This window comes from Pimephales promelas, chromosome 21 (assembly GCF_988280905.1).
Source record: "Pimephales promelas chromosome 21, fPimPro1.hap1.1, whole genome shotgun sequence".
Classification (NCBI taxonomy): Eukaryota; Metazoa; Chordata; class Actinopteri; order Cypriniformes; family Leuciscidae; genus Pimephales; species Pimephales promelas.
In genome coordinates, this window is record NC_142789.1 from 24717538 (window position 1) to 24740978 (window position 23441).

The 23441-nt window shown below is 37.6% G+C and overlaps 1 protein-coding gene across 6 annotated transcripts in view; it reads left to right on the top strand.

Annotated features, from left to right (window-relative positions):
• cntnap5l (contactin associated protein family member 5 like) overlaps window positions 1-21843 on the top strand; it is a 59197-nt gene extending 37354 nt beyond the window's left edge. For 3 of the 6 annotated variants that reach the window (XM_089124786.1, XM_089124787.1, XM_089124785.1), the window contains 18 exons: window positions 1352-1495; window positions 4221-4491; window positions 4573-4722; window positions 5263-5434; window positions 6266-6372; window positions 7338-7457; window positions 10463-10663; window positions 11527-11683; window positions 12381-12508; window positions 12680-12850; window positions 13304-13522; window positions 14156-14392; window positions 15285-15518; window positions 17270-17403; window positions 18022-18139; window positions 19116-19328; window positions 19456-19530; window positions 20690-21843. In XM_089124786.1, the coding sequence (XP_088980912.1) occupies window positions 1352-1495; window positions 4221-4491; window positions 4573-4722; window positions 5263-5434; window positions 6266-6372; window positions 7338-7457; window positions 10463-10663; window positions 11527-11683; window positions 12381-12508; window positions 12680-12850; window positions 13304-13522; window positions 14156-14392; window positions 15285-15518; window positions 17270-17403; window positions 18022-18139; window positions 19116-19328; window positions 19456-19530; window positions 20690-20886 (3048 nt within the window). In that variant the 3' untranslated portion in view covers window positions 20887-21843. Of the gene's footprint in view, window positions 1-1351; window positions 1496-4220; window positions 4492-4572; window positions 4723-5262; window positions 5435-6265; window positions 6373-7337; window positions 7458-10462; window positions 10664-11526; window positions 11684-12380; window positions 12509-12679; window positions 12851-13303; window positions 13523-14155; window positions 14393-15284; window positions 15519-17269; window positions 17404-18021; window positions 18140-19115; window positions 19329-19455; window positions 19531-20689 lie in introns of those variants that run through there. The other 3 variants (XM_039674119.2, XR_016148337.1, XR_005623156.2) reach the window with 3 other exon arrangements.
• Window positions 21844-23441: the final 1598 nt, after the last annotated feature.

The following is a 23441-nucleotide window of genomic DNA, read 5'->3' on the forward strand; positions in this document are numbered from 1 at the left end:
GTAAATTATTATAAATCTGAATTATTTTCTATTAGGGCCCATTTTATTTTTTTTCCCAAATTCCATTTTTTCCGTTTTCATTTTTGGGAATTTATCTTAAAATAAAGTCACAATCTGTCTCTCTCATCTTCAATTCATCTTTCCAGAGGTGAAGTATCCCTTTAACAAATGTATTCTTGTTCTAACAAAACAAAACAAAAAAGAATAAGGTCTATTACTGCGACAAGCATAAAGATATCCTACTCCCTTGTTATCTGAAACCACATTTCAAAACATTTTATTCAATCACTGTCACTGCAAACTTATGAAAGCCTGAAACAAAGTACCATAGAGAACAAAGTCAGTGATTCCAGGAATCTCAGCACAGGTAAAGATGTAAACCAAACAAACAAACACAGACCCTTTAAAATACACTCTAGCAAGGTTAGATGTTGTGGGACGAAGTAGGTGGGAACCGGCGAACATTCAAAAACTTTAATAAACATAAAATAAACAAATACAAAATGAAAGTAAAGACAGCAGCCCCTCACGGACGACTGCTGTCATATATAACAAAACCCTATCTCGATCTCCACTGTCGTCACTCCTGCTTTATGCTTCCGCTCCTCTGTGAGAGATACGAGACTGGTGCGTCGCCCAAGTGTTGCTCATTATTACTCACGTAGCACAAATAACAATAGCCTAATTTAATACATTAATTGGAAATGTCAAATCCTCTTGATAAGGCCGATAGCTGATGCTTTTGACAATATCACTGGCTATCGTCTATACACGGTATCATTATCGCAGGGCCCTCCAACAAGCGCCCCGCAACCAAGCGTTTTCCTAATATACTTTCATCTTTATTTTTGTTACAAATTTTTCTGTCCTTTTCCAACTTTTCTTTTCTTCAACCTCCACCATATCTTCCATTCCTCCATTTATTCATTTGTGTGTACAGGTATACGTGATTATTTCAAACATGAGAGCAGACACCCCAATCCCATTTTTTTTGTATTTTTTACTCATTCTCGCTTTAATGATTAATGGGTTCAATACTGAATGAAAATTGATAACATTTATTATAGATTAACCTCGTTACAAACAGCTAAAATATTTACCACTTTCCTTTTCTCTCTATTTGATCTTTTCTTTGTTCATTTAAAGAGATTCCCGTTATAACAAGGACAGCAAAGTATAGAATGTTTCTGGTTTATAAAATGCCTATATTTATTCTATATAAAAGTCTTATAAAATTGCCCTCAAAAGTATTTTCTGCTATACAAACTGTATTGTTACTGATCTCTGGGATTTGTGGTTGTTTTGTGTGTATGTGTGTGTGTTTCTATGTGTTTGTCTGTCCTTATTCAAGCTCAGTTTCGGAGGAATCCCTTTGCCTGGAAAGCCTGGGACGTTTCTCCATGAAAATTTCCATGGCTGCATAGAGAACCTAAACTACAATGGCGTCAATGTCATCGACATGGCAAAGAGACGGAAGCCACAGATCTATACCGTGGTAAGTTTGAACTTTTACAAGTGCTAGTGTTACTGTAAATATATGCCTATATTGTGAGAATCACAACACACCTTAACCAGTTAGTTTGAAGACCATCAAATACCACTCTTTGTGAAGGATATGAAATCTTGTTGTGAAAGGCAATGTGAGACTTCAAAAGCATAGATTTGTTAATGTATTATTTTTTTATTGTATCATGGATATCTTTATTCACACAAAAGGCATTTATATCCAATGCAATTTGCAACAGTGTCACTTGGTAAATCACAGTAGCTCTGTTAGGGATGCACCGAATATTCGGCCACCGAAAATTTTCGGCCGAAAATGGCCCAAAAGTGCATTTTCGGTTTTCGGCCGAAAGACTTTTATCACCGAAACAATACGGCCGAAATGTTGTGATGACGCAAACAGAAACCGCGACCTGCACGTGCTTGTCTGAAGCAACATGTTTGCGGTGCGGACGTATTTCAGTGAATCTAAACCCGCGAGGAGACGGAAGCCTTGTTTATCCACCTATATCTGCTCTAAACAATGCGCGCCGCCATGACAACGACTCCGGATGCGAGCGGGTCAAGTGGAGACTCACTCACGCTGCGGAGGCAGGCGAAAGTATGCGCGAGTCTCCTCAGACAGCGCGCGCACCGCTCCAAACGGTCGAGGCGTTTATACTGGACCCGCTCTCCGTTGTACTATTCCTTGAAACGACAGGGGACGACTCAAGTAACTGTCCTCTAACCATTAGAAATCGGTGAGAAGAAGAAAGATAAACACATGACAATGTTTATTTTTTAGTATTCCACCACCAATACAAAAATAATCATGTAAAACCCAGTAAACCCTGAGATTATTACTTGTGACATTACAAAAAAATATATAGAGGAACATGTAGGCTATGTATAGAACTAAATGCTCTCTTAAATATTTTCTACATTCACTAAACATGTTTCGTTAAGTTTCATGTACATTTGTATTAATCATGGACCTTTGTTAATTTAAAAAGGTTTTTTATGCTATTGTAGCCTATGCTAAATTTTTTAAATGTAAGAAACTAATTTGGACGTGCAAAGGGTGCTGGTGTGATGAGAAGAAGTTTGCACTCGCTTTGTTTTTATGAGAGAACATTTAATTTTAAAACATTTCTGCAGGCCATTAGGTTATTATTTAATGTACACATGAGTGGGGTCAAAAACATTTTAGTTTGAATTTTATTTTATACTGTGCATTGTGCTAAATAAATATTTTCATAATTTGTAATTGATTTATTCTTTGAAAATTTTATAGTAATTTATGCAATTGCAATGCCTTGATTTTAGTATCATTTGTACACATTCATAGCCATAAATGCAATGATACTGATAATTGGCATAATTTCTTTCGGTGTTTCGGTTTTCGGCCTTGGTTTCCTCTTTTTCGGTTTTCGGTTTCGGCCAAGAATTTTCATTTCGGTGCATCCCTAAGCTCTGTGTGTTCTTCTGCAATTGTGTGAAGTTTTGTGCATCACACCATAAAAGAGCTCTCTTTCCCTAATTAAGAGGCTGTGATGTCTTTCCTCTTTTCCATTTCTCTCGCAGGCAGGAAAAAAAGAGCAATGATCTTCATTTTTTTCTTACCCTCCATCTTGTCAACAATCTTACCAGCTTATTGCTGTACATTCCAAACAGTTCACCGACTGAATGATGTTCATGCAGTGCTATAGCTATTTGTTTAAACTGTTGTAGTACAATATAAATGAAGAGCTGCAGGATTCCCTTGATATTTTAATCATGATTATTAATTCTGATTAACAGGCTGTAGATTAAAATTAAGCAACTGTGTGGCGTATTGTTTATATAGGTTACACTTTCAAAATGATTTGAGAACTTCACTTTGGTCCTCAAAACAAAAGTTAAATTAAACATGGCTTCCATGCTCATGTTGTAAATAGGAAACCTAAATGTTTCATTATTAAAGTTTTGAGAGGTATTGATTTATAGCAGATTTTTTTTTTTTTTTAACTTTGAGGTCTCCTTTGGGTTTTTTAAGCTCCATTGGTTCGTTAAAGTCTTAAATTAGGTTTGATCAAATTTAAGGTCATAGAAAAAAAATGATATCTTAAATAGTACAACATAAATCTTAATGATCATTTTAAAAGGTCTTAAATTTGGAGAAAAACGTTAATCACTATACGGCGTAATGTGATTATTGAACTTTAAACTTAAACTATAGATAAAATGTTTTATCTAGATATTAATGGTATTTTTGTTACACAATAAACTGGCATGTACAGGCTTTTTTTCAGTGTAAACTATTGGGGCTGCCCCATCACAGGAAGAAAATAAAAATAACACCACTATTCATAATGTTCCATATATACAGTAGATAGACTTTTGGCACAATCATCTGATTATTACCTTTTTTCATAATACCTCCAATTCATATGTTTTGATAAGTTATATTATGGGACCCCGAGGGGTTCACAAACCCCAGTTTGAGAGATGCTGAACTATAGAGTTTTAAACTGTTTGCTAAGATGGAAGAAACTGCCAGCACACATTGCTATTGCTACAATAATTCCCTTTATATATTATATATTATTTATATGTGCCCACTCCCAACATCAGTATGATTTAGTATGACTCCTTGTTTCCATCTTTTCGTTGTCTTTTCCTTTTTAATTCTGCTCTCCACATTTTCCTCTATTCTTTCTTTTTCATATTTTCTTCTTCTCTCTCTCTTCCTCACTAAGGGAAATGTGACATTCTCCTGCTCTGAGTCGTCGTCAGTGGCTGTGACGTTTCTCAGTTCCACAGGCAGCTTCCTGGCGCTCCCCGCAGATTATATTACAGAGGGTCTCTCTGTACGCCTTCAGTTCCGCACGTGGAATCAAGAAGGGCTGCTGTTCTCAGTCCCTCTCTCTCATGATCCGGACCCCATTAACCTGCTTCTGGAGCTCAGCCAGGCCCGGCTGCTCCTCTCTATCTCTGCAGGGCCACAAAACTCTGCTCAGGTTTTCAGTGGTAAGATATGTAGGAGCAATAGCATTTAGATTGTTAATACATTTTTAGATATTGTATATGCCTATACTGTTTGTGTTTCAGGTCAGAATTTGAGTGACGGACAGTGGCATTCCATAGCCGTCGAGCTCAAGGGTCAAAAAGTGTCTTTAACAGTCAACAATCAGAAGCCTGTCTTCATGGAAATCATTGGCCTTAGCCAGAACGTGCAAAAAACAACCATCTACGTTGGAGGTATAATATTAGAAATGGAAATAACTTGTTTATCCTGATTCTTGGAAAGAGTTACTGGCTATATTCAAATTCAGGGATAATAACTTATTTTGATCTCCTTTCTGAACTAGCCTAATGGCTGCGGGCACAAAGCAGTTATTACCCAAAACATTATCCTGAATGCAAAGTACAATTTTCGTCTGGCTTTTTAACTCTAACCTCCATCAACTGAACGTTCCTCATATTCCTGAATGAAATTCTTAGGGTCTATTCATTTCACAAGCAAGGTTTTTAGTTCATTCATGCAGCTCTAACCACATTCAATTACTGTTGAGGATAAATGCGTTTTCTTCAATGCTGTTATTGAAATCTCTGACTCAAACTTTCAATGTCTTAACTAAGACCTCTAAATCTCTCATTTTGCTGACTTCTGAGATATTGCAGTCCTGCTGAGATTATAGAAGCTGCTTTGCAGAGATTTGTCTTTGTGCAACTTGGTATTAGTTGTGGATGTTGTTTTTGATTTAAAAGACAATAAGTTGGAATTTTCCATTATTTTAGGCTGCCCTTTATTCCAGAGCAATTTCATCTGTGAGAACCCCAGCAGAGGATTTCAGGGCTGCTTTCGTCTCCTGTTCATCAACAACCATCCGGTCGACTTCCTTCAGATTCAGCAGGAAAGCCTGGGCAACTTTAGCCAGCTTAGCTTTGATGTTTGCAACATACAAGACAGGTCCGTTTTCCCCATTGATTTCTTGCTCACACACATTGCTTCCTTACTACTTTTATCTGAATCATTATGCATGACTTAAAAAATGTAGTTATCAGCTATAGAATTTGGCCCAGATAAAATTGGCAGAATTTATTTGCCTTTTCTATGCTAATTTTGGAGAAAAATCCATTAATGGAAAATAATTAACAGTTAATGAAATGGGTTAAACAAAGCTCGGGGTGATACTCTCTCTTTTTAGCTTGGACTATAACCAAATTACTCAAAATAATCCAAAATAAAACATGCAAGTAACATAGAATGTGTAGAACCACATTCCCAATCCCAATTCTATGGAAATATTTTTTGAAGCAGATTCAATGTAGCCTGGTCCTACCAGACTCTCGTACACATTTCATTTGTACAGAGAGTCTTTAAAACTATTGGACCAGAGTCACTCTGGATTTGCAATAACCAATCGCTAACGTTTGGTCATGACAAATGTCTACAACTCAAACTTTCCTACCTCAACATCATCGTTCTCAGCCACTCCCTCTGTTTGCTAATTGGACTGGTAAAAATTTGATCCAGAAAACCCAAGAATATACAGCAAACCCAGACGTAGTACTGAAGGAAAATGAAAATTGAATGGAAGTAAGTAGGCTAGATTCAGTGTGGGGCAACTCATAACATATAAGCATAGAAAAATGTTTAATAATAGTATTGTTTGTAATAATATTACATACAGTACAATAATAATAATAAAATGGGTATGAGCAATAAAAATGGTTATTATTACCCAATCTAAAAATCTAAAAAAATTATCATTTCAAATGAACGTGTTCATCCCAACAGGTGTTTGCCCAATCTGTGTGAAAACGGTGGTCAATGCATCCAGTCATGGGACCAGTTTTACTGTGACTGTTCTGGAACAGGATACACAGGAGCCACCTGCCACAACTGTGAGTTATGCAAAGTCCAACTGTGCAACTATTTGTAAATGATACCTATTTGAATAGGCCAATGATACTTGCCCTTTATCTTTAAATCATTAACATTAATTATGGCATGCATAATGCATCACTTGACAAGTGTAACAGTGATTTGAATCAATGCACTCACCAACTTATCCATTTAATTTTGGCATCTGTATCTATGACAGTATTGCGAGTAAGCTGTAATTGTTTTCACCAGATATTTTCATACGCATCCTTGCCGTAATCAAATTTGTTGTCAAATTTGTTCAGCAAATTTTGTAATCATATTAAACATCAATATATTCTAATCTGCCGCCACATGAACAGTTTCATCTGTACATGTTCTCTGGAGGAGAGAGAGGTATGGCAATGCCATCTGTTAGACTTATTGCACCAAAAGACAAAGAAATGCAATATTTCCTTTTTACAAGTCCTGCTGTGCGATTTACCGTCAGCAAAACAACACGTGCAACAAATTAGTTCTCTCTGTCGCACAGAGGACTTCTCTGTCGTAACAAACAGGCCCCAAGAAAACAGTAATTACCTCCGTTTGCTAAATAACTGTTTGCAATGGTTATGGAAGTTAATTTAATATAAATGAAAAAAGACTGCACATGACACACTGTTTTTATTTGTGGCTGATTTAACAGATACCGGCTGTTTTTGGCCAGGCAGAGTGTTCCGAGTGTTTGACTGATTCTGCTGATTAACAAAAGTTGACAGATGTTTTTTCTTATGATTATACCTTAAACTTTAAGGCAAAAAAAAAAAAAAAACAATGTTCTTGATTTCACTTTAGTGTTTTTTTTTTTTTTTACCTCCCACAGGCTGAGTATCTCTGTGCCAAGCATGCTGATGTGCCAAAATGCAAGCATTCTGTAATCAAACACAACATAAACAGAACAGCAGCAGATTTATTTCCATCATTTCTATGATTCATCATTTTTCAGCAATATATGAGCGATCCTGCGAGGCCTTCAGGAAAACGGGAAGCCAGTCGAGTGTGTTTACAATCGACCTTGATGGGAGTGGACCTCTAGAGCACACTCAAGTGAACTGCACCATGGCAGGTGAGTGATCTAATTATGCATACCCAGCTTTGCACATTTCTAGATGTATTATACACTGATGTTCATCATGTTTAACATTATTCAATGATGAAGCTCAAACCTCAGCACTTCTCATTTACAAACCTTATTCAGTGCAAGGACAGGTGTGACCTCAGCATGTGTGGAGGACTGCCTGGAGAAATCACACATCTCATTAAGTGAGTTCAGCATCTCATGCGGCTGTCTAGTTCAGCAGGTTGGATTAGGGTTGGCCAACCTTCCTCCCATTGAGCCTCCGGTGAGGCAGATTTTTTGCTCAAGCAACACACAAACATCCCTGATTCAGCTAGACTGGATCCAACGAAGCAGCTGATGAGTGTTTCCAAGACATCTAGATGGTGTGATGTTGCTGTAATTTGTGCCTATTGATAGCGTTGTTTATTTCCCGTGATGTAGGATGGATTATTATAACTTTTCCATCATTTCTTCATCATTTTAGCAATTACTCCTGCTGCAAACTCTGCGTGATAGCTGTGAGAAATTCAGTTTTGTGCATTGAAATACAGAGTAATGCAAAAGTGAATGAATTTGACCTTATGGGCCAGATTTACTAACAGCTTGTACCAGTGCAAACTTTCTTTTGGCGTTGAAAGAAATACCGTCAGGATTTACTAAAGACACGCTGAGGAAAAATTGGCAATGAAAAGTTGTCGGCACAACACGGTTATTTTTGTAGCTGACCTTATTGGATATGCATTTGTTGGGAGTTTCCCTTTCAGGCATAAAATAAAGTATTTAAATAAATCACGCAACATGATTTTGCTATGGTTTTTGGTAGTTAATTTCTTGTATTTGCACCATTATTTAATACCAAAAGTGGAGGCATGTCTTAACTCATTTTGCGCTAGACGTGGCTGCATTTATTCTTTAATTTGCGCATTGTCCGAACTTTCCACTACTATCTTCTCTTTATGGGAATGCAGTGTCAAGCTTATTTGCCCAGTTTAGTAGATCTGGCCCTTTTTGTAGTAACATTACACTGTAAAAAATATTACAGGGTGGCACAGGCTACTTATAACCATATGTTTTAATAAATGATAATGTTAATATACCAAACTACTTGAACAAAAATCTGCTTTTTACCTTAAAATGTACTGATAACCGCCATAATAATACAGTTTACATTAGAAAATCACATAATAAATTCCATAAAACATCGCCAATGCTCATGTAATGCTCCGTGCACAGGGTCATGCACAAAAAACGACATGTATTATTATACAAAAAATGTAACGTGGTGGTGGTTGAGGAGATTCCCCTGTCTATGTAAAGCGCTTTGAGTGCCGAGAAAAGCGCTATGTAAATGTAATGAATGAATGAATTAATTAATTAACATAAAACAAAAACTCTTTTACCATTTTTTTGTTTGTTTGTTTTCTTTAAGAAAAAATAAATAAATTTGGCTATATATATTTTACAGTAAAATTACATATTATATGATGCTAATATGTCCAGGGTATATGTACAGTCTTTAAGGTAAGTATATGAAGAGTTCAGATGCAAAAGCCTCTAAATGCCATTTGAAATTTTCTTCTTTAATGATGATTTTTATCAAAATTGTATATTTAAGTTCAGTAATTTCACTTAAATAACAATTAATAGGTAATTATCATTGCCATTTAAGTGAAAATACTGAACTTAAATATACAAGTTTGATAAAAATCATCATTAAAGAAGAAAATTTCAAATGGCATTTAGAGGCTTTTGCATCTGAACTCTTCATATATATACTTAGATTTATTATATGTGTTAGTATATACATAGTTTGATTATATATAATATATTTATAGTTAGACTGCCTCTTTCAGTAGGTCAGTAGGTTAGCTAAGGTATGTGTAGGTTTATATGTTATTCTTCAACTGTTTATATTTATGTTTCAATATGTTGCAACGTGGTCCTGCTAGGCATTACATTTCGTTACACTGTATGTCTCCACATATTATGAGAATGACAATCAAGCTTACTTGACTTGACTTGACTAAGCCCATACTGTATATGATAACCAATTGTGTTTCTCTCCAAGACATGTGGGGGCATGCAAGCAGATGTATCCTCTGCCACCAGGAACAATGTGTTTTCTCACATCTCCTGTCAGGTTTCATCCCCAATTTCACCGACCTTGGTTTTTGGCCTCTGACATTACTCTGCTGCATCAGATGCTGGGCTGATTTGTTTCTGAGATAAGACTATAATGCATTATATCATCACGCAGGGAAATTCAAGCCCCGTTATGTCAGCAGCGGGGAGGAGTGCAGGTAAAGAAAGAAAAAATATCAAGAAGCATTTCTGCCTGCAGAGACTGGCAGCACATACTAGCTGAGACTGATAGCTTCATTTTTCTTAGTTTCATAGGCGGCAGGTTTTGGCTCTGATGTTATTGGAGCTGCAAGCCGAGCTGAGAAAAGTAATCCCAGGGAAGCTGTCATACGATGTGACCACCTGCTGCACATTGGCACAGCTAAGCTGGCTTTACTTTACCAAGTCAGCTTTCAATGAGCTTTATTCACATTGCAAAGTTAGCTTTGTCACGCTGAATGCATTAAAAGATCTTGGAGACCCAATACAAATAGATCTTTTTTTTTCTCAAGCGACGCCAACAAGCACCGGCAAGAAAATCGTTTGAAACTGACCCCAATTACAGGAGCTATTAGCCATGCTAATTCTGCAAGACACCACAAACCTATTTCAATGTGCATAGTGAAAGGTGCTAGTGTCGACTACCGCACTCTCATCATTTCACACCCTCCTGAATGAGTGACCTTCTGTTCTCTGCTTAATATTCATCAGGTATTTGCATACGACTCCATCACTCCGTTAATCTCTCATTTTCATTCACAAGCACATACGGTCGATCGAGTGCAGGCTTGAGAGGGTTGATGCACGTTCGGAGTCGATGGGGATTTCAGTCTTTAGTAGTTTTTCAAGTGTGCTGTTTTTCTCTGTGTGTGTGTGTGTTTCTTGCACAGAAGATAAAGTTTGGACTGTGGTGGGTCACGATTACACGAGGCCCATTGACATTCGAGGATCCACTCCGCGCAGCCCTTTCGTTCTCATCTTTAACTACACCATCTCACCATACCATCTCCGCTCGCTCGTGACCTCCTCAGAACATTGCCAACAGGAAGTGATGTATCGCTGCAGGAAGTCTCGGCTTTTTGACACCTGGGGTTGGTTCTGCTTTCTTACTCTGGTCCACTGTGTTTCTCTTTACCGCTGAAATGTTGTCTTTTTATGAAGTGTGTGATTTATGTTACCTCAGGAATTCTAATCCTCTAAATTTGGTTAATATGCTCCAAAGGAACAAAAACATACCTCACAGCTAAACGATTCACAACAGCAGGTTATTACCACCGATATTAAAGGGGCTCAAGTGTGACATGACGACGATGTGCGGTGAATGATGATGTTCACTTAAAAAGTGGTTATACTGTAATTTTTGTCATGCAGGGATGGTTGTGGGAAGTGATGAGAGCATTTGAATTGCAAAGGCATGCTTAAAGACTTAAAAAAAGATTCTAAGCTTTTACGCTAAATTATTCCATATGTTTTTTTTTTCTTCTGCACACTGCTTTAATACTTTTGACTCTGTGAGGTTGATGTGCTTAGGCTTTTTACTGGGTTGGAGTTAACTTATCATCAAACATTTGGCTCACTCTTTGGATTCATTTTGATTTGCAAAATCTGAATGAGATCCAATAAAGCCTTTGAGCAAAGATCAACCTTTGATCAAACATTGTTCAAATATGAACCTCCTGCACTAGACATCTTGCATATCTGATTGCCATTTGTCATTGGCTAAGCTTTTGGACAGATCTCTGCACCGCTGTGATAGCAGATGTCTGGTCACGCACATTGTAGCGATACTATAACGGCTACTTGACTGACAGGAGTCTCAGAGCAGCAGGAGACCAGATGTCATCATGCATGACAAAATTACATTAGACTCCAAACAGTATAATTATTTACTGCAAGAAATATAAAATTAAAAATATATATATATTTATCCTTGGGGCATTTTGTCCTTTTTCAGATGGAACGCCTCTGTCGTGGTGGCTGGATAGAGACGGAGTGAAACGAACATATTGGGGAGGATTTCTGCCTGGGGTCCAGCAGTGTTCTTGTAGCTTGGATGGCAACTGTAGGGATATGAATTACTTCTGCAACTGTGATGCAGACCAAGACATCTGGTAAATTTTTATTTTACAGTGAATCAGACTTGTCAGGTTTGCGCTACAAAAAAAATCCCAATGGTAAATCAAAACTAGCCCAAATATAACTCAAAATATGCCAATCCCATACCTAAAATATTTTCTAGTCACTGTTATTTATACAGTATACACAATTTCAACTTGAAAATCACTATATAGTAGTAATCATAAACAAAGTTTTATAGCTCAAAGGCTTCTATTCCACAAGACATAACATCTTGCACTGTTTTATCATTTGTAGAAGATAACATCTTTAAAAGCATTTCAGTCAAATATAATTTATGCAATATGACATACCGTTAATCTTCAGGTAAAAAAAAAATAACCCAATGGACTTTAGCAGTTTTTTCCCCCCTATTTTTCAGATAATAGGGTTGTTGTTTTTCATAGAATGAAAGAAAGAAATCTGAGACAGATTGAAGAGTTTTAGTCAATTAAAAGGCTGTATTGGATTCACACTTTAAAATCCTTCATTAGCTTTTCTGTTAGAGTGAGTGAGACAAGCAAAAAGATGAATACTCGCCATAGGGCAAGTATTACCGTTTTTCAAGCAACAAGTGAAGCATACACACTCCTCAGAGGGTAATTGTCTACCTCAGAGAGAGATTAAAAAGTCTTTATACTGGCTTTTCGCTCATTACTTCTCCTTTTCCACATTCTCTTTCTCCTCCTGCAGGGCAAATGATACTGGTGTGCTGTCTTATAAAGACCATTTACCCCTTAGTGAGATCGCCATTGGAGACACAAACCGGACAAACTCACAGGCTGAGCTTCATATTGGACCGCTGCGTTGCTATGGCAACCGTGGGTGTTTTGTTTACCAAATTTAAAAGGGGAATGGGGGGTAATATGGCTCTCTGCTGAATATATTTTCATATTTCAAAATGCAAAAGAGATGGACCCTTTTTTTATAGAATTGAGAGCACAATTTGCTTTTCAACATGCTGTGTTTTCTTGCCTGTCCCTTTGCTACAGGATTTTTCTGGAACACTGCATCTTTTTATCAGGAATCCTCCTATCTGCACTTCCCCACCCTGCAAGCCGAACTGAGCGTCGATATTTCACTGTTTTTCAAAACTAGTGCTCTCTCGGGAGTCTTCTTGGAGAATCTGGGTGTCAGAGACTTCATAAGGCTGGAGCTTATTTGTGAGTGCTTGGACTATTACTTTAAAAACATTATTTTTCTTATTCTTGTTTTCCAAGAAAAGGTCTAAATTATACATTTTTTATAAAAAAAATTATAAAAAATTATAAAAAATTAGCTTGAAGCAAGAAATTGCTGAATTTCTTGAAGAGAAAATACCTCTTGTTTCTAGAAAATATATGCTGAATTAAGTATATTTATTTATATATTTGATATTTTAACTTGAAATCAAGACACAGTGGCATAACAGTTAATTTTAGATAATACATGCTTGAAGGGAAATGCACTCGTATTTGGTGCGTCTGACCTGAAAATAGAGGCTTCAGCAAGTTTCTTGAAAGAGCCTCTGAGCACTTCTTTAAAAGAAGAACATTCACTGAACTTTCAGTGAACTGCGTTGTCATTCTTTTGTTTAAAGTGTGAGATAAACATACCACTGTTTTTGTCATTCTCAGCACCTTCTACAGTGACCTTCACCTTTGACCTTGGGGATGGACCAGTAGTTCTTACCGTTCGATCGCCTGTAGTCTTAAATGATCGTCAATGGCATTATATTCGTGCTGAGCGAAATGTGAAAGAAGCTTCTCTGCAGGTTGACTCGCTGCCGCTGGAGCTAACCGAAGCACCGTCTGAAAGACCCTATCGGCTTCAGCTCAGCAGTCAACTATTTGTGGGTGCGCGAACATGCAATTGAGACATGCAAATGTCGCTAGTAATGTTATAATAATATTGAGTATATTTTAGCTAAGAATAACCGTGGGAACGGAGAAAATTGAGTTTGTTTTACAGAAGGAAACTGTAATCATGTTTCAAGTCAGAAACCATGGCATGGTTAAATTTGACAGGGTTGAAGATCAAAAATATAATTTCGCTACACCATATTATTTACAGGCAGAATTCTGTTTTATGGCATAAACGATATCTGTTTAGTGACTTGCCTCTGGTCACTCCCTCAAATATGGTGTCACAAATATCAAACTATTATTTAGAGAGTTTGACAGATAAATTAAGCATTTTAGAAGAATCTATATGAAAGCATGATTTTCATGTCAGTAAAAATGTTTTTTGTTATATAGCCAATTAAAGTGTAATGGTGAAATTCAGAAACATTTAATTAGTTTTAATCAAGTTTACACACTACAGTATATGGAGTAAGACTATCAAATAATAAGAGTTCAGTTAATTGTGTCAGTAGGAAGTGATTGTGACACAGATACTGTAGCACCCAAATGGCATCATTTCCTGAGAATGACATTATTATATACTTGGCTTTTAAAGACAATTAATGATTTTAATCTCCCCAATAGGAGGAACGGCTTCTAGGCAGAGGGGCTTTCTGGGCTGCTTACGTGCCCTCACCATTAATGGGGTAACCCTTGACCTTTACGAGCGTGCTAAGACCACCCCTGGGGTGAATTCAGGCTGCCCGGGTCACTGCACAAGTGACAGCATCTGCCATAATGGAGGGAGATGTGTGGAAGAGAGGAGCAGGTACACCTGCGACTGCACACAGATAGCCTTCGGTGGGCCACACTGCAGAACAGGTGAGGTTACGATGGCCTCCAGGCCAGCTCTCTTTCATAGGTCTTATTGCACCAATCAAAAAGAGCTGAATGAAATAGGCACTCAAGCACACCTCAGATGCTTGTAGTTCTCAAATGCCGGAATGTTGGCATTTTTGATGGAGGAAGTGTTTTTTTATTGGATTTACACGGTAAAATCGCACAATTAGATCAAAGCCTACAGAGAGAAATTAAATCGGGGCTCTATAGGAAATGATTTAATATCCGTTTAAGCCACAGCTTGCTGCGAGCTGTTGGATATGGCATGAGTCTCATACTGTGGGAGGCGTTTGTACTAAGAATGTGTACAACAGGTATGGAAGTCAACCCACTGTATATTCTATGGAAATTTCAACTATTTCAGGCAATTTTGCGTTTTCTATTAGATCAGGAGGGTTGGCCACCGGTGGATGACAACATGGCCTTGATGGCGTATTCACCTTGAATTCCTTGAGGCTGGGCTGACGGGCTTTGGCAGAAAAGCTTTAACTGACAAATGGAATTTAATTATAGCAGCCATTGCTCTGCCTCATACCCATCCAGCAGCCTGTCAGTCAGATTAGTGATGTAATGGCTTTGTTTTTTCACGATGCCATGTCACAACGGGTCCGCTCAAGCAACGGCTGTTTACTGCTAACTAGAATAGATGACCAAAAAATGAGAAGAGACAGAAAGAATCAGTGGGACACCTTTCCGCCACAGTCTCAGCTGTGGTTGGGGAGGAAACAATGCTAATGTTGTTGTTTCTATAGCTCTAATAATGACAGATGAGACGTAGAGTTCATTGCCTTTGCGCACAATCTGAATTTGCATAGAGATGATGATGATGATGATGTTCACCAGGGACTTCTTTGTCTCTCTGTGTCCATCACAGCTCTAGCAGCTTCCTTTGAAAGTGGATCTTCAGTCCTGTACACTCTCCAGGAGCCATTTTCCGGGATTCTAAATGAGGAAGCCAGAGAGTCACCGGCTGGCTTCCATAATTCAGAAGTTTCCAAATCTCAAGAGAAAGTGTCGTTTGGGTTCTTGACGCGTCATGTGCCTGCCCTGATCCTGACAGCTCACACTCTTGACCAGCATTACATGGCTGTTATGCTATCATCAAACGGTACCAAGTCTTACGTTACTCTAAAACTTGGGGAACAGTCATTATTTGCTCATTCTCATATTGTTCCAAACCTGTATCAAGCTAAAAGCAAATATACTTTTTTCCACCATAGTCATTATCTGATTTCATTGACTAGAAAAGAGCAGCCAGAAAATAGTATGTTTTTGTGGAAAGTCATTTGAGTAAATGATGAAAAAATCTATCCCCGTGAATAGTATGTGATTAGTATAAATATGCAATATCTGTGTTACTTTGGCATTCAATGATATCTATGCAGGTTACATTTTTACATAGTAGAAAAGTAATACATCATACAATTTCCTTTTTGAGTTTTTTTTTTTCTCACTCAGTTACACCCACACCCTTTATCAAAAGAACACATGGCATCTAAATTGAGGGGTCTTGCAACCATTGTCTCTCATCACTATTTACAGTACTCTTTCACGGCTCTGCTTTTTTTTCCGTTTAGAGGAAAAGAATTGTCACCATCTCATCGAGAACACATGACTGGCTAACAGCAGATAGAAATGCACATCAATCTTTGACATAAAGGGAGGAAAAAAGGGAGAAAGGTGGTAAAAGAAAGAACCACTGAGGCGAGGCACGTGAAATGCAGAACTAAATGAAAGTATGCTTAAGGAAAGACTGATCATGGAAATCAATTCATTAAAGCTAGGAAGCAAGCAAATGCTATAAAGAATACTTAATGACAGAGAAGGGAGAACTAATGGAGTTAGTCTTGTTCCATAATTCACATGAGAATTTTTCATTGCAGACTTGCTTGGTCCTGTTATCCCAAATGACTGTTAAACATGTTCAAGCATTCATAATTCTCAAATTGTTAATTGGAGTGAAATAACCTTATTGTGATTAAAGTGTAGTGTGATTTATTTCCTATTTTGGTAACTACAGATTGCACCAGGTGCACTCTGTCATTTGTTTATCTCACTCTATCCAAAAGAAAAACGCTTTTATTAGGCCACAGATATTACTGGAGGTTTTATCTCATGTACTTTTGACTTTACTGTTCAAAAGGTTGGGGTTGATGAGATTTTTTTAAAAATGTTTTTGACTTATGGTTGAATTTTCAGCAGTCGAATTGTGCTGCTTAATAATTTTTTGGAACCCATGATGGAAATGATAGAATAGAAAGTTCAAAATAACAGAATTTATTTGAAATTTTAAATCTTTTGTAACATTGTGAATGTTTTTGATTAATTTAATTTAGCCTTGCAGAACAAAAGTATTCATTTCTTTGAAAAAAAAAATCATACTATCCCTAAACATTGATGGTCATTTTATAGACATATTTTCTAAGGTGTTATTCATTTTTTAGATGTGTGTGTATAAGAAATGACATGGCTTTCTTCGGTACTTGATTCTGATTAGTAAATTGCAGTGATCTGTGGTCAAATATATTTATATCATGATCACTGAACAGTATAATTGACATTGTCCTAATTATCTTAACTGCTAGTGTAGTGTTTGGCGTATACACATGCCAAATTTTCTTCTCACATTATAGAATGAATCAATATTTTTTGACCATTCATTTCTTTGGTAAGTAGCCATGTAAAAGATGGTTATTATCACAAACCCCTTTATGGTGATACAAAAACACTTTGCATTGTGGACTTAAACATGTGGAAATTTAAAGCATTATTCATCTTGTCATGTTACAACACTACATTAATTGTATCAAACAACTATCATATGACTTAAAGTCAATAGCTTTTACTCTGATTTCCCAGGCAGCCTGCAAATACGATACGTGTCGAACAAAGAAAAAAGAACAGAAACCTTCAGCCCAAAGTCAGACAGTCTATCAGACGGACGCTTCCACTGGGTCAAAATCAATCGAAAGGGACAGGAACTCCTTGTCCAGGTGAGTCGTTGTCTCCATAGCAGCAGGTGTTAATACAATGGCCAATATCTGATCTCCAAAGACATTTTACTTGACCTTCTATACTTTACCCTTGTGAAAAATAAATATAATCAAATGTATTTAAAATACATTTATTTTATGCTAAGTGCTACAAGTACATTTACATATTTATGTACCGTACTTAATATAAATACCCCATGCATTTTAGAAGTACAATTCTTTAGAGGTAAAAGAAGAGTGCCTTGGATTTTTTCTTTTCTACATTTATTTGAATTATCAACCCCAAAGCACACCTTAAAACATCTGAAATGTGAGGGGTGTACTAAATTGTATTTACGGTATTTATGTACCGTCTATTTACCAAAGAAAGTGCTGGGTAATGTAAGGCAATTACATGGGTTAAGGTCCGGTATAGGGGTAGGTTCAGGGTTAGTACCTAGTTATTACCCCGTTATTTCAATTGCTATAATAAGTACATAGTATGTACATGGGGAACATGACTGTAAAATAAAGTGCTAGCATGATATTTCTAAAAGCATGTCACATTGAACTGAGATTTATTTTCCTGTGCTTACCATGACTGATATAAACTTAATGTTGGTATAAATCTTTTACAAGATATCTGCCATGATATCTGTGCCCTTCCAGATTGACAGCAGAGTAACCCAGCAGTACAGCCTGTCTCCTGGCTCTGCTCTCAGCCCCGTGAGGTCAGTGATTCTGGGGAGAATCCAAGGTGAGTTTCTAGCAGGCTTTTGAAGAGGACTCTATTTCCTTATGTTCCTTGTGTGCCCTTTCACACATTTCTATTTTACCGATGTGGCATCAGGTGTTTGAAACTGGGCAGGTTAGGAAAAGGTGGGTGGTTGACTGGGTTGGGAGGCAGATGTTTGGTGTGCACACTTTTGACAGCGCTGTCACAGATGAGTTGCCAAGTGAAAGCCAAATGAAATTTCTCAGTGTTGCCTAGGAGACCGTTTCTTTTTACCTGATAAAAACAAAACTAGAGAATGTTTTAGAGACTCGCATAACTACAACAAACCCCTTTTAATCTCATTAGTAACTACAGATGCAAAATGGAAAATGAACCAGTACTGAATGTGCTAATTTATTCTGTTTTAGAATGGCTTTTTAGACACTAATAATGAAGCTTTTTTTAAAAGAAAAAAAGTTCATTAAGCAGAGGTTACTTATGTGGTTCTGTAGTCTGCTACTTTTAAAATGAAGGCTGATGAGTGGTTTCATTAACAATTTAACATTTCAATTCAGTGAAAAGTGAAATGCATAATTTGTATGCCACTGATGAAATGTCTCTCTTGGTCTACCATTAGTCAGACAAACAGATAATTCCACCCCAAATCGAAGAATATCAGGATTAAATAATCCTGAAAAACATGTATAACCGTTTCCACGAAAAATATGAAGCCGTTTTCTAGCACCAAACTATCATATCAGAATGATTCCTGAAGTATCATGTGACACTGAAGGCTGAAAATTCAACTTTGCCATCATAAAAAATAAATTACATTGTTAAGTATTACTTTAAATTGTAATGATATTGAAATATTTCATTGGCGAGCATAAGAGACTTCTGTCAAAAACATCTTACCAACCCAAACATTTCAACTGTAGTGTGGTCGTCTCTGGGATGGGAGAATGTATATTAACATCACAATTTTAGAGAAGTTTCTCAATTCTTTTTCCTGTTTCAGATAGTGACATCTCTGATAAGGAACTGGTCCAGGCTGGATTGAGAGGGTTTATTGGCTGCTTGTCCTCCGTGCAATTTAATCAGGCTACCCCGCTGAAGGCAGCGCTGCAAAACAGCCAAAGCCCGTTAGTTACCGTTATCGGCCGTCTGGAAGCATCAAGTTGCGGGACGATTTCCAGCTCCAACACTTTGAGCAATACACACACACGGTCAGGTAAATGATTCTTTAAATGTTTCCACACTGCAAAGAGACTGAATGATGACAGTATTTTTCAGCCTGCTGAAAAGAATCACAAAAGCCAGTCCTTTGTCTTCCTCTTGCTCTCTTTCTCCACTTCCAGATGACTCAGCAAAATCAAACAGAGGCAAAGACCCAATGAAAAAGGCAGATCAAAATGACTTGGCACTAATCGGAGGTATAGATCCCCATGATATTGTGCTTTTGGAAAAACTTTTCAGAGTAATAACCAGATCTGGCAATAGACCATCCTCTGAAATGAAACTGTACAGCCTCATACATCTTTAGTGTTGAATCAGAAGTTTTATTTCATGCTGTTATCATTTGTAGCACTGCATTGTAGAACGATAGAAATATTAATACATCTTCCATTTATTCTCAAGATAGATTCATGAGATCCAAACCCACATCATTTCTTTCAAACCACATTTTAGGAAGTGAATCAGTACAATTGACCTATGGCTAAGCCACGCCCCCAAACACAATGAGCCAATCATAGTGCGCAGCTAACCCAATACACTCCAACATTTTCTGCTTCCATGCCCATTGAAATGTATTGCAGTTAGTCAGTTTTCATTCGTTTTTTCTTGTCATTTTAAGTTTAAAATAGTCAAACGGTGTGTATGGGGTACATGCAACTCCGACACTAGGTTCCTGAGAGGCTGGGTGACGGTGTGTATTTTTTACCCTTTCCCAAGCCACATCTCAACCGAGATAAGTGTCTGCTCTGGATTAAGTTATGCGTTAGACGACAACACCAACTAAACGTGGTTAAATCAAACAAGAATGTCTACATCTGTTTTAAGTTAAGTCAACAACGTATTTGAACGTTATCTTTAAAATCTAACGTAACGTTAAGGCTAACGTTAGCCTTAACGTTAGCTTCTAGCTAACGAGAACAAATTTTAACAATGTTGTGCTGAATGATTCATGTAAATACTGTAGCACCAAACGGTGATGGCAACGATATGCGGTTTATCACGCTTACACTGTGACCTTTACATTTTTGCCTGGAGCTGAAGCTTTTCATCGACCTTCTCAACAATAAAATGATTAATATAACCCTCCAATGCATAGTTAAGGCCCTTTAGGTGACTTCGAGATGATACATAATCTTTCTGTCTCCAAAAATCACCAATTGCCTCCTGTGAAATGTCTCCTACTGTGACAGCTGCTATAGCGCCTGTTCCCGAATGTTGACAGTTTGTCCGAGTGAGTGGAGGGGGCGTGGCTTAGCCGTAGGTCAATTGTTTAATATCTAGCATGTTTTCATGCGTCCATTTAAAAGGAAGCACATGCAACACTAATCTCCACATCTTCATTCATCTAATAAACAGGAGTAGTGGCTGCAGTGGTGTTCATCACCCTCTGTGCGTTGGCCATCATCATCCGCTTTCTATACCGACATCGACGGACTCCAGCGCCCTCCGGAATCACCGGAAAGACGCATTGCCCCAGCATGGAGCATCCACCGTACCGGGCTGCTCTGGGCCTGCACAAACCCAACCACGACAGCAAAGAATACTACATCTGACCTCTCATTGTCGTCCTCGACCTTTGAGTAGCCTGTCGCCAATGAACATGCAAAGAACCCCACCACACTGTATTATCTACACTGCAGGCTGAGCATCCAATCAGAAGCCAGCAATGACTCGACAGACACTTTTTAGGCTGGGACACAAGAGAACAAGCATTTTTTCTTTGTTTGTTTGCTTATTTTCTATGAAGAGAGTAAAGCTTATGTTGAAGTGGTGTGTGTGGGCCTCCAGAATAATGACAGAGCTGTATATTATTATTTTACAGGCATAATAATAGGTTTTACATGCACAAGCACACACACAAGAAAACAGCACAGCAGGAGGCCTGAAGCATCACTCGGAATTGTCTTTATCCAGTGTGCCTGCTCAAACCTGTCTGTCTCAGAGCCCGCATATATAGACTGGGCTTAAGCTAATGGACTGAAACCCCAGAGGAGAGGGTTCTGAGAGAATGGTTTTGTGGCAGGGCGATGGACCTTCCCAGACATTGTTTTTAATGGATCGATCATCGCTGAACGTGTCCAAAAAAAAAAAAGATTAAAGACATCCGCATCTGACAACCTCGCATTTGATGTTGAAACTATTGACTAGTACAAGGAACCACTATAGACTGGGATTAACCACCAAAAGACTATAGGAAAAGAGATGGAATATGAGTCATTTGTGTGTATCCCAATTCCCATGGGCCGGGCAGATTCAGGCAGTTTAATTCTCTTTCCCACGACAATTGAGCCAATCTCACAACTGAGCTCCTGGAATGAAATCTCATCCTTATTGAAGTGCATTATATCTCCTGACTAGAAAAACAACTATGACAAAACACTTGCTTTCTATTGAGAATTAATTCTATGGCTGTTTGGTTTTTTTTCTATATGAATATTGTAAATGAATGGTGTACATACGTTTCATAATTATATTTAATAAATGGAGCTTTCTAAGAGCTTATGAGTGCAGATGACCTATTGAACTGGTTTTGGTATATTTATGGAAAAATGAATGCGTGTATGGCAATGTATGGGATAGTGCACTCAACAGTAAGGATTGTTTCTGCTTTCAAAAACTGAGGCTCCAGCACATAAAATTATAAACTTTAAAATTTGTCACTGACAAATAAGTGACACTTCTGTCAACTGTCCAGAAACTCTCATAATGGCTACCCATATTGTTGAGCCCTAGACTCAGTATCGTACCATACAACTTTCTGCAGTATATAGAATATCTGTGCATACTGTAGTATGCTAATTTTCTGTATTTGTGTAGTAACCTATACTACAGCACATTGCGCTGGGTTTTGTATTCTACAATGCATTCTGTTTGACCTTCTGTTTCCTGTGTCAAATGAACTGCTGGTAATATAAGCCAAGATAGAAAAAGAAAAAGAGAGAGAAAATCGATTGAGAACTCTTTGGGTACAGTGATAATGAAACAACTTCTCTTGGCTATCTGCTGTAACAGGTAAGAGAGTAGAGAGCAAGACAACACCTCTGATGGCAGGTTCCACCTGATTGTCACATGATCACACCTTCACTACAAGTTCTCTGTTCTAGGTGGCTTCACGGCATGCAGAAATACTTGACTGAATTTAGATTACCCGTCAAAAGTGTGGACACACTTTACTGGTTTTGGATTCCTTGTGTTCTTAAAAACCTATTAATCCGCAGGCCTACTGTATGGGTAAATGTTTGGAATTAGTTTACTGACAAATATAAATTGTACATTTATGAACTTCTTTACAGAACTATTTTTAATGGATAAAACTCGGTCAGTGAAGAAAAAGGAGCCTAAGTCCAGCATATGTGGGAACTGCACTGCGTGTGAAATTGTACACTGCATAGTAAGGTAAACATGTGATTTGAAACTTGAAAAAAAGTTGTTTTAACAAAATTATAAATGCAACACTTTCCCCATTTTGTCCTTTTAGATGCGCTCTTACTATAATTGTGACATGGAGTGAACACGTGTACTATTCTGCTCACATACTGTTTTTTGCCTATTTTATAGAATGGAAGAAGGTTTATTCAGACGCAGGGCAGGATTGCTAGAAAAGCACCACACAATGGACAAAGAATTGAGCAGGTCAAGAGCGTACAGGGATGTTAGTAAGGTAAAGGTTGGCTTCTTTAAATATAAGATAAGTTTGATTGTTTAACATATTTGGTCATGTAACTTCATTTTATTGTGGAAATGTAGAAAAGATTATCACAATAAAAAAAAGGCTACGGATTGCAGAAAAGGTGCACAAGAGATGTGTGGATGAAGATGATCTCTACACAGGCTAATGTTTCATATGACTAAGTTTTTCTGCTATTTTCTCTGAGTTGGATAAAAGGAAAACAGAGTGCATGCAGAAAAAAAAACCTGTGAAAATTGAATCATCGATGAGCCCAAATTCAATTCGCCCCAAATGCAAGTGGATATCTTGAGAAAAATCTGAACCTGAAACCGCAGCAGGTGAAAAAATGCAGCAGCGCTAACCTGAAAGTGGATTTTCAGATGCATTTTTAATCAACGCCTTGCACCTCAACCCTTAAAGCAAGAATAAAAGAGGGTG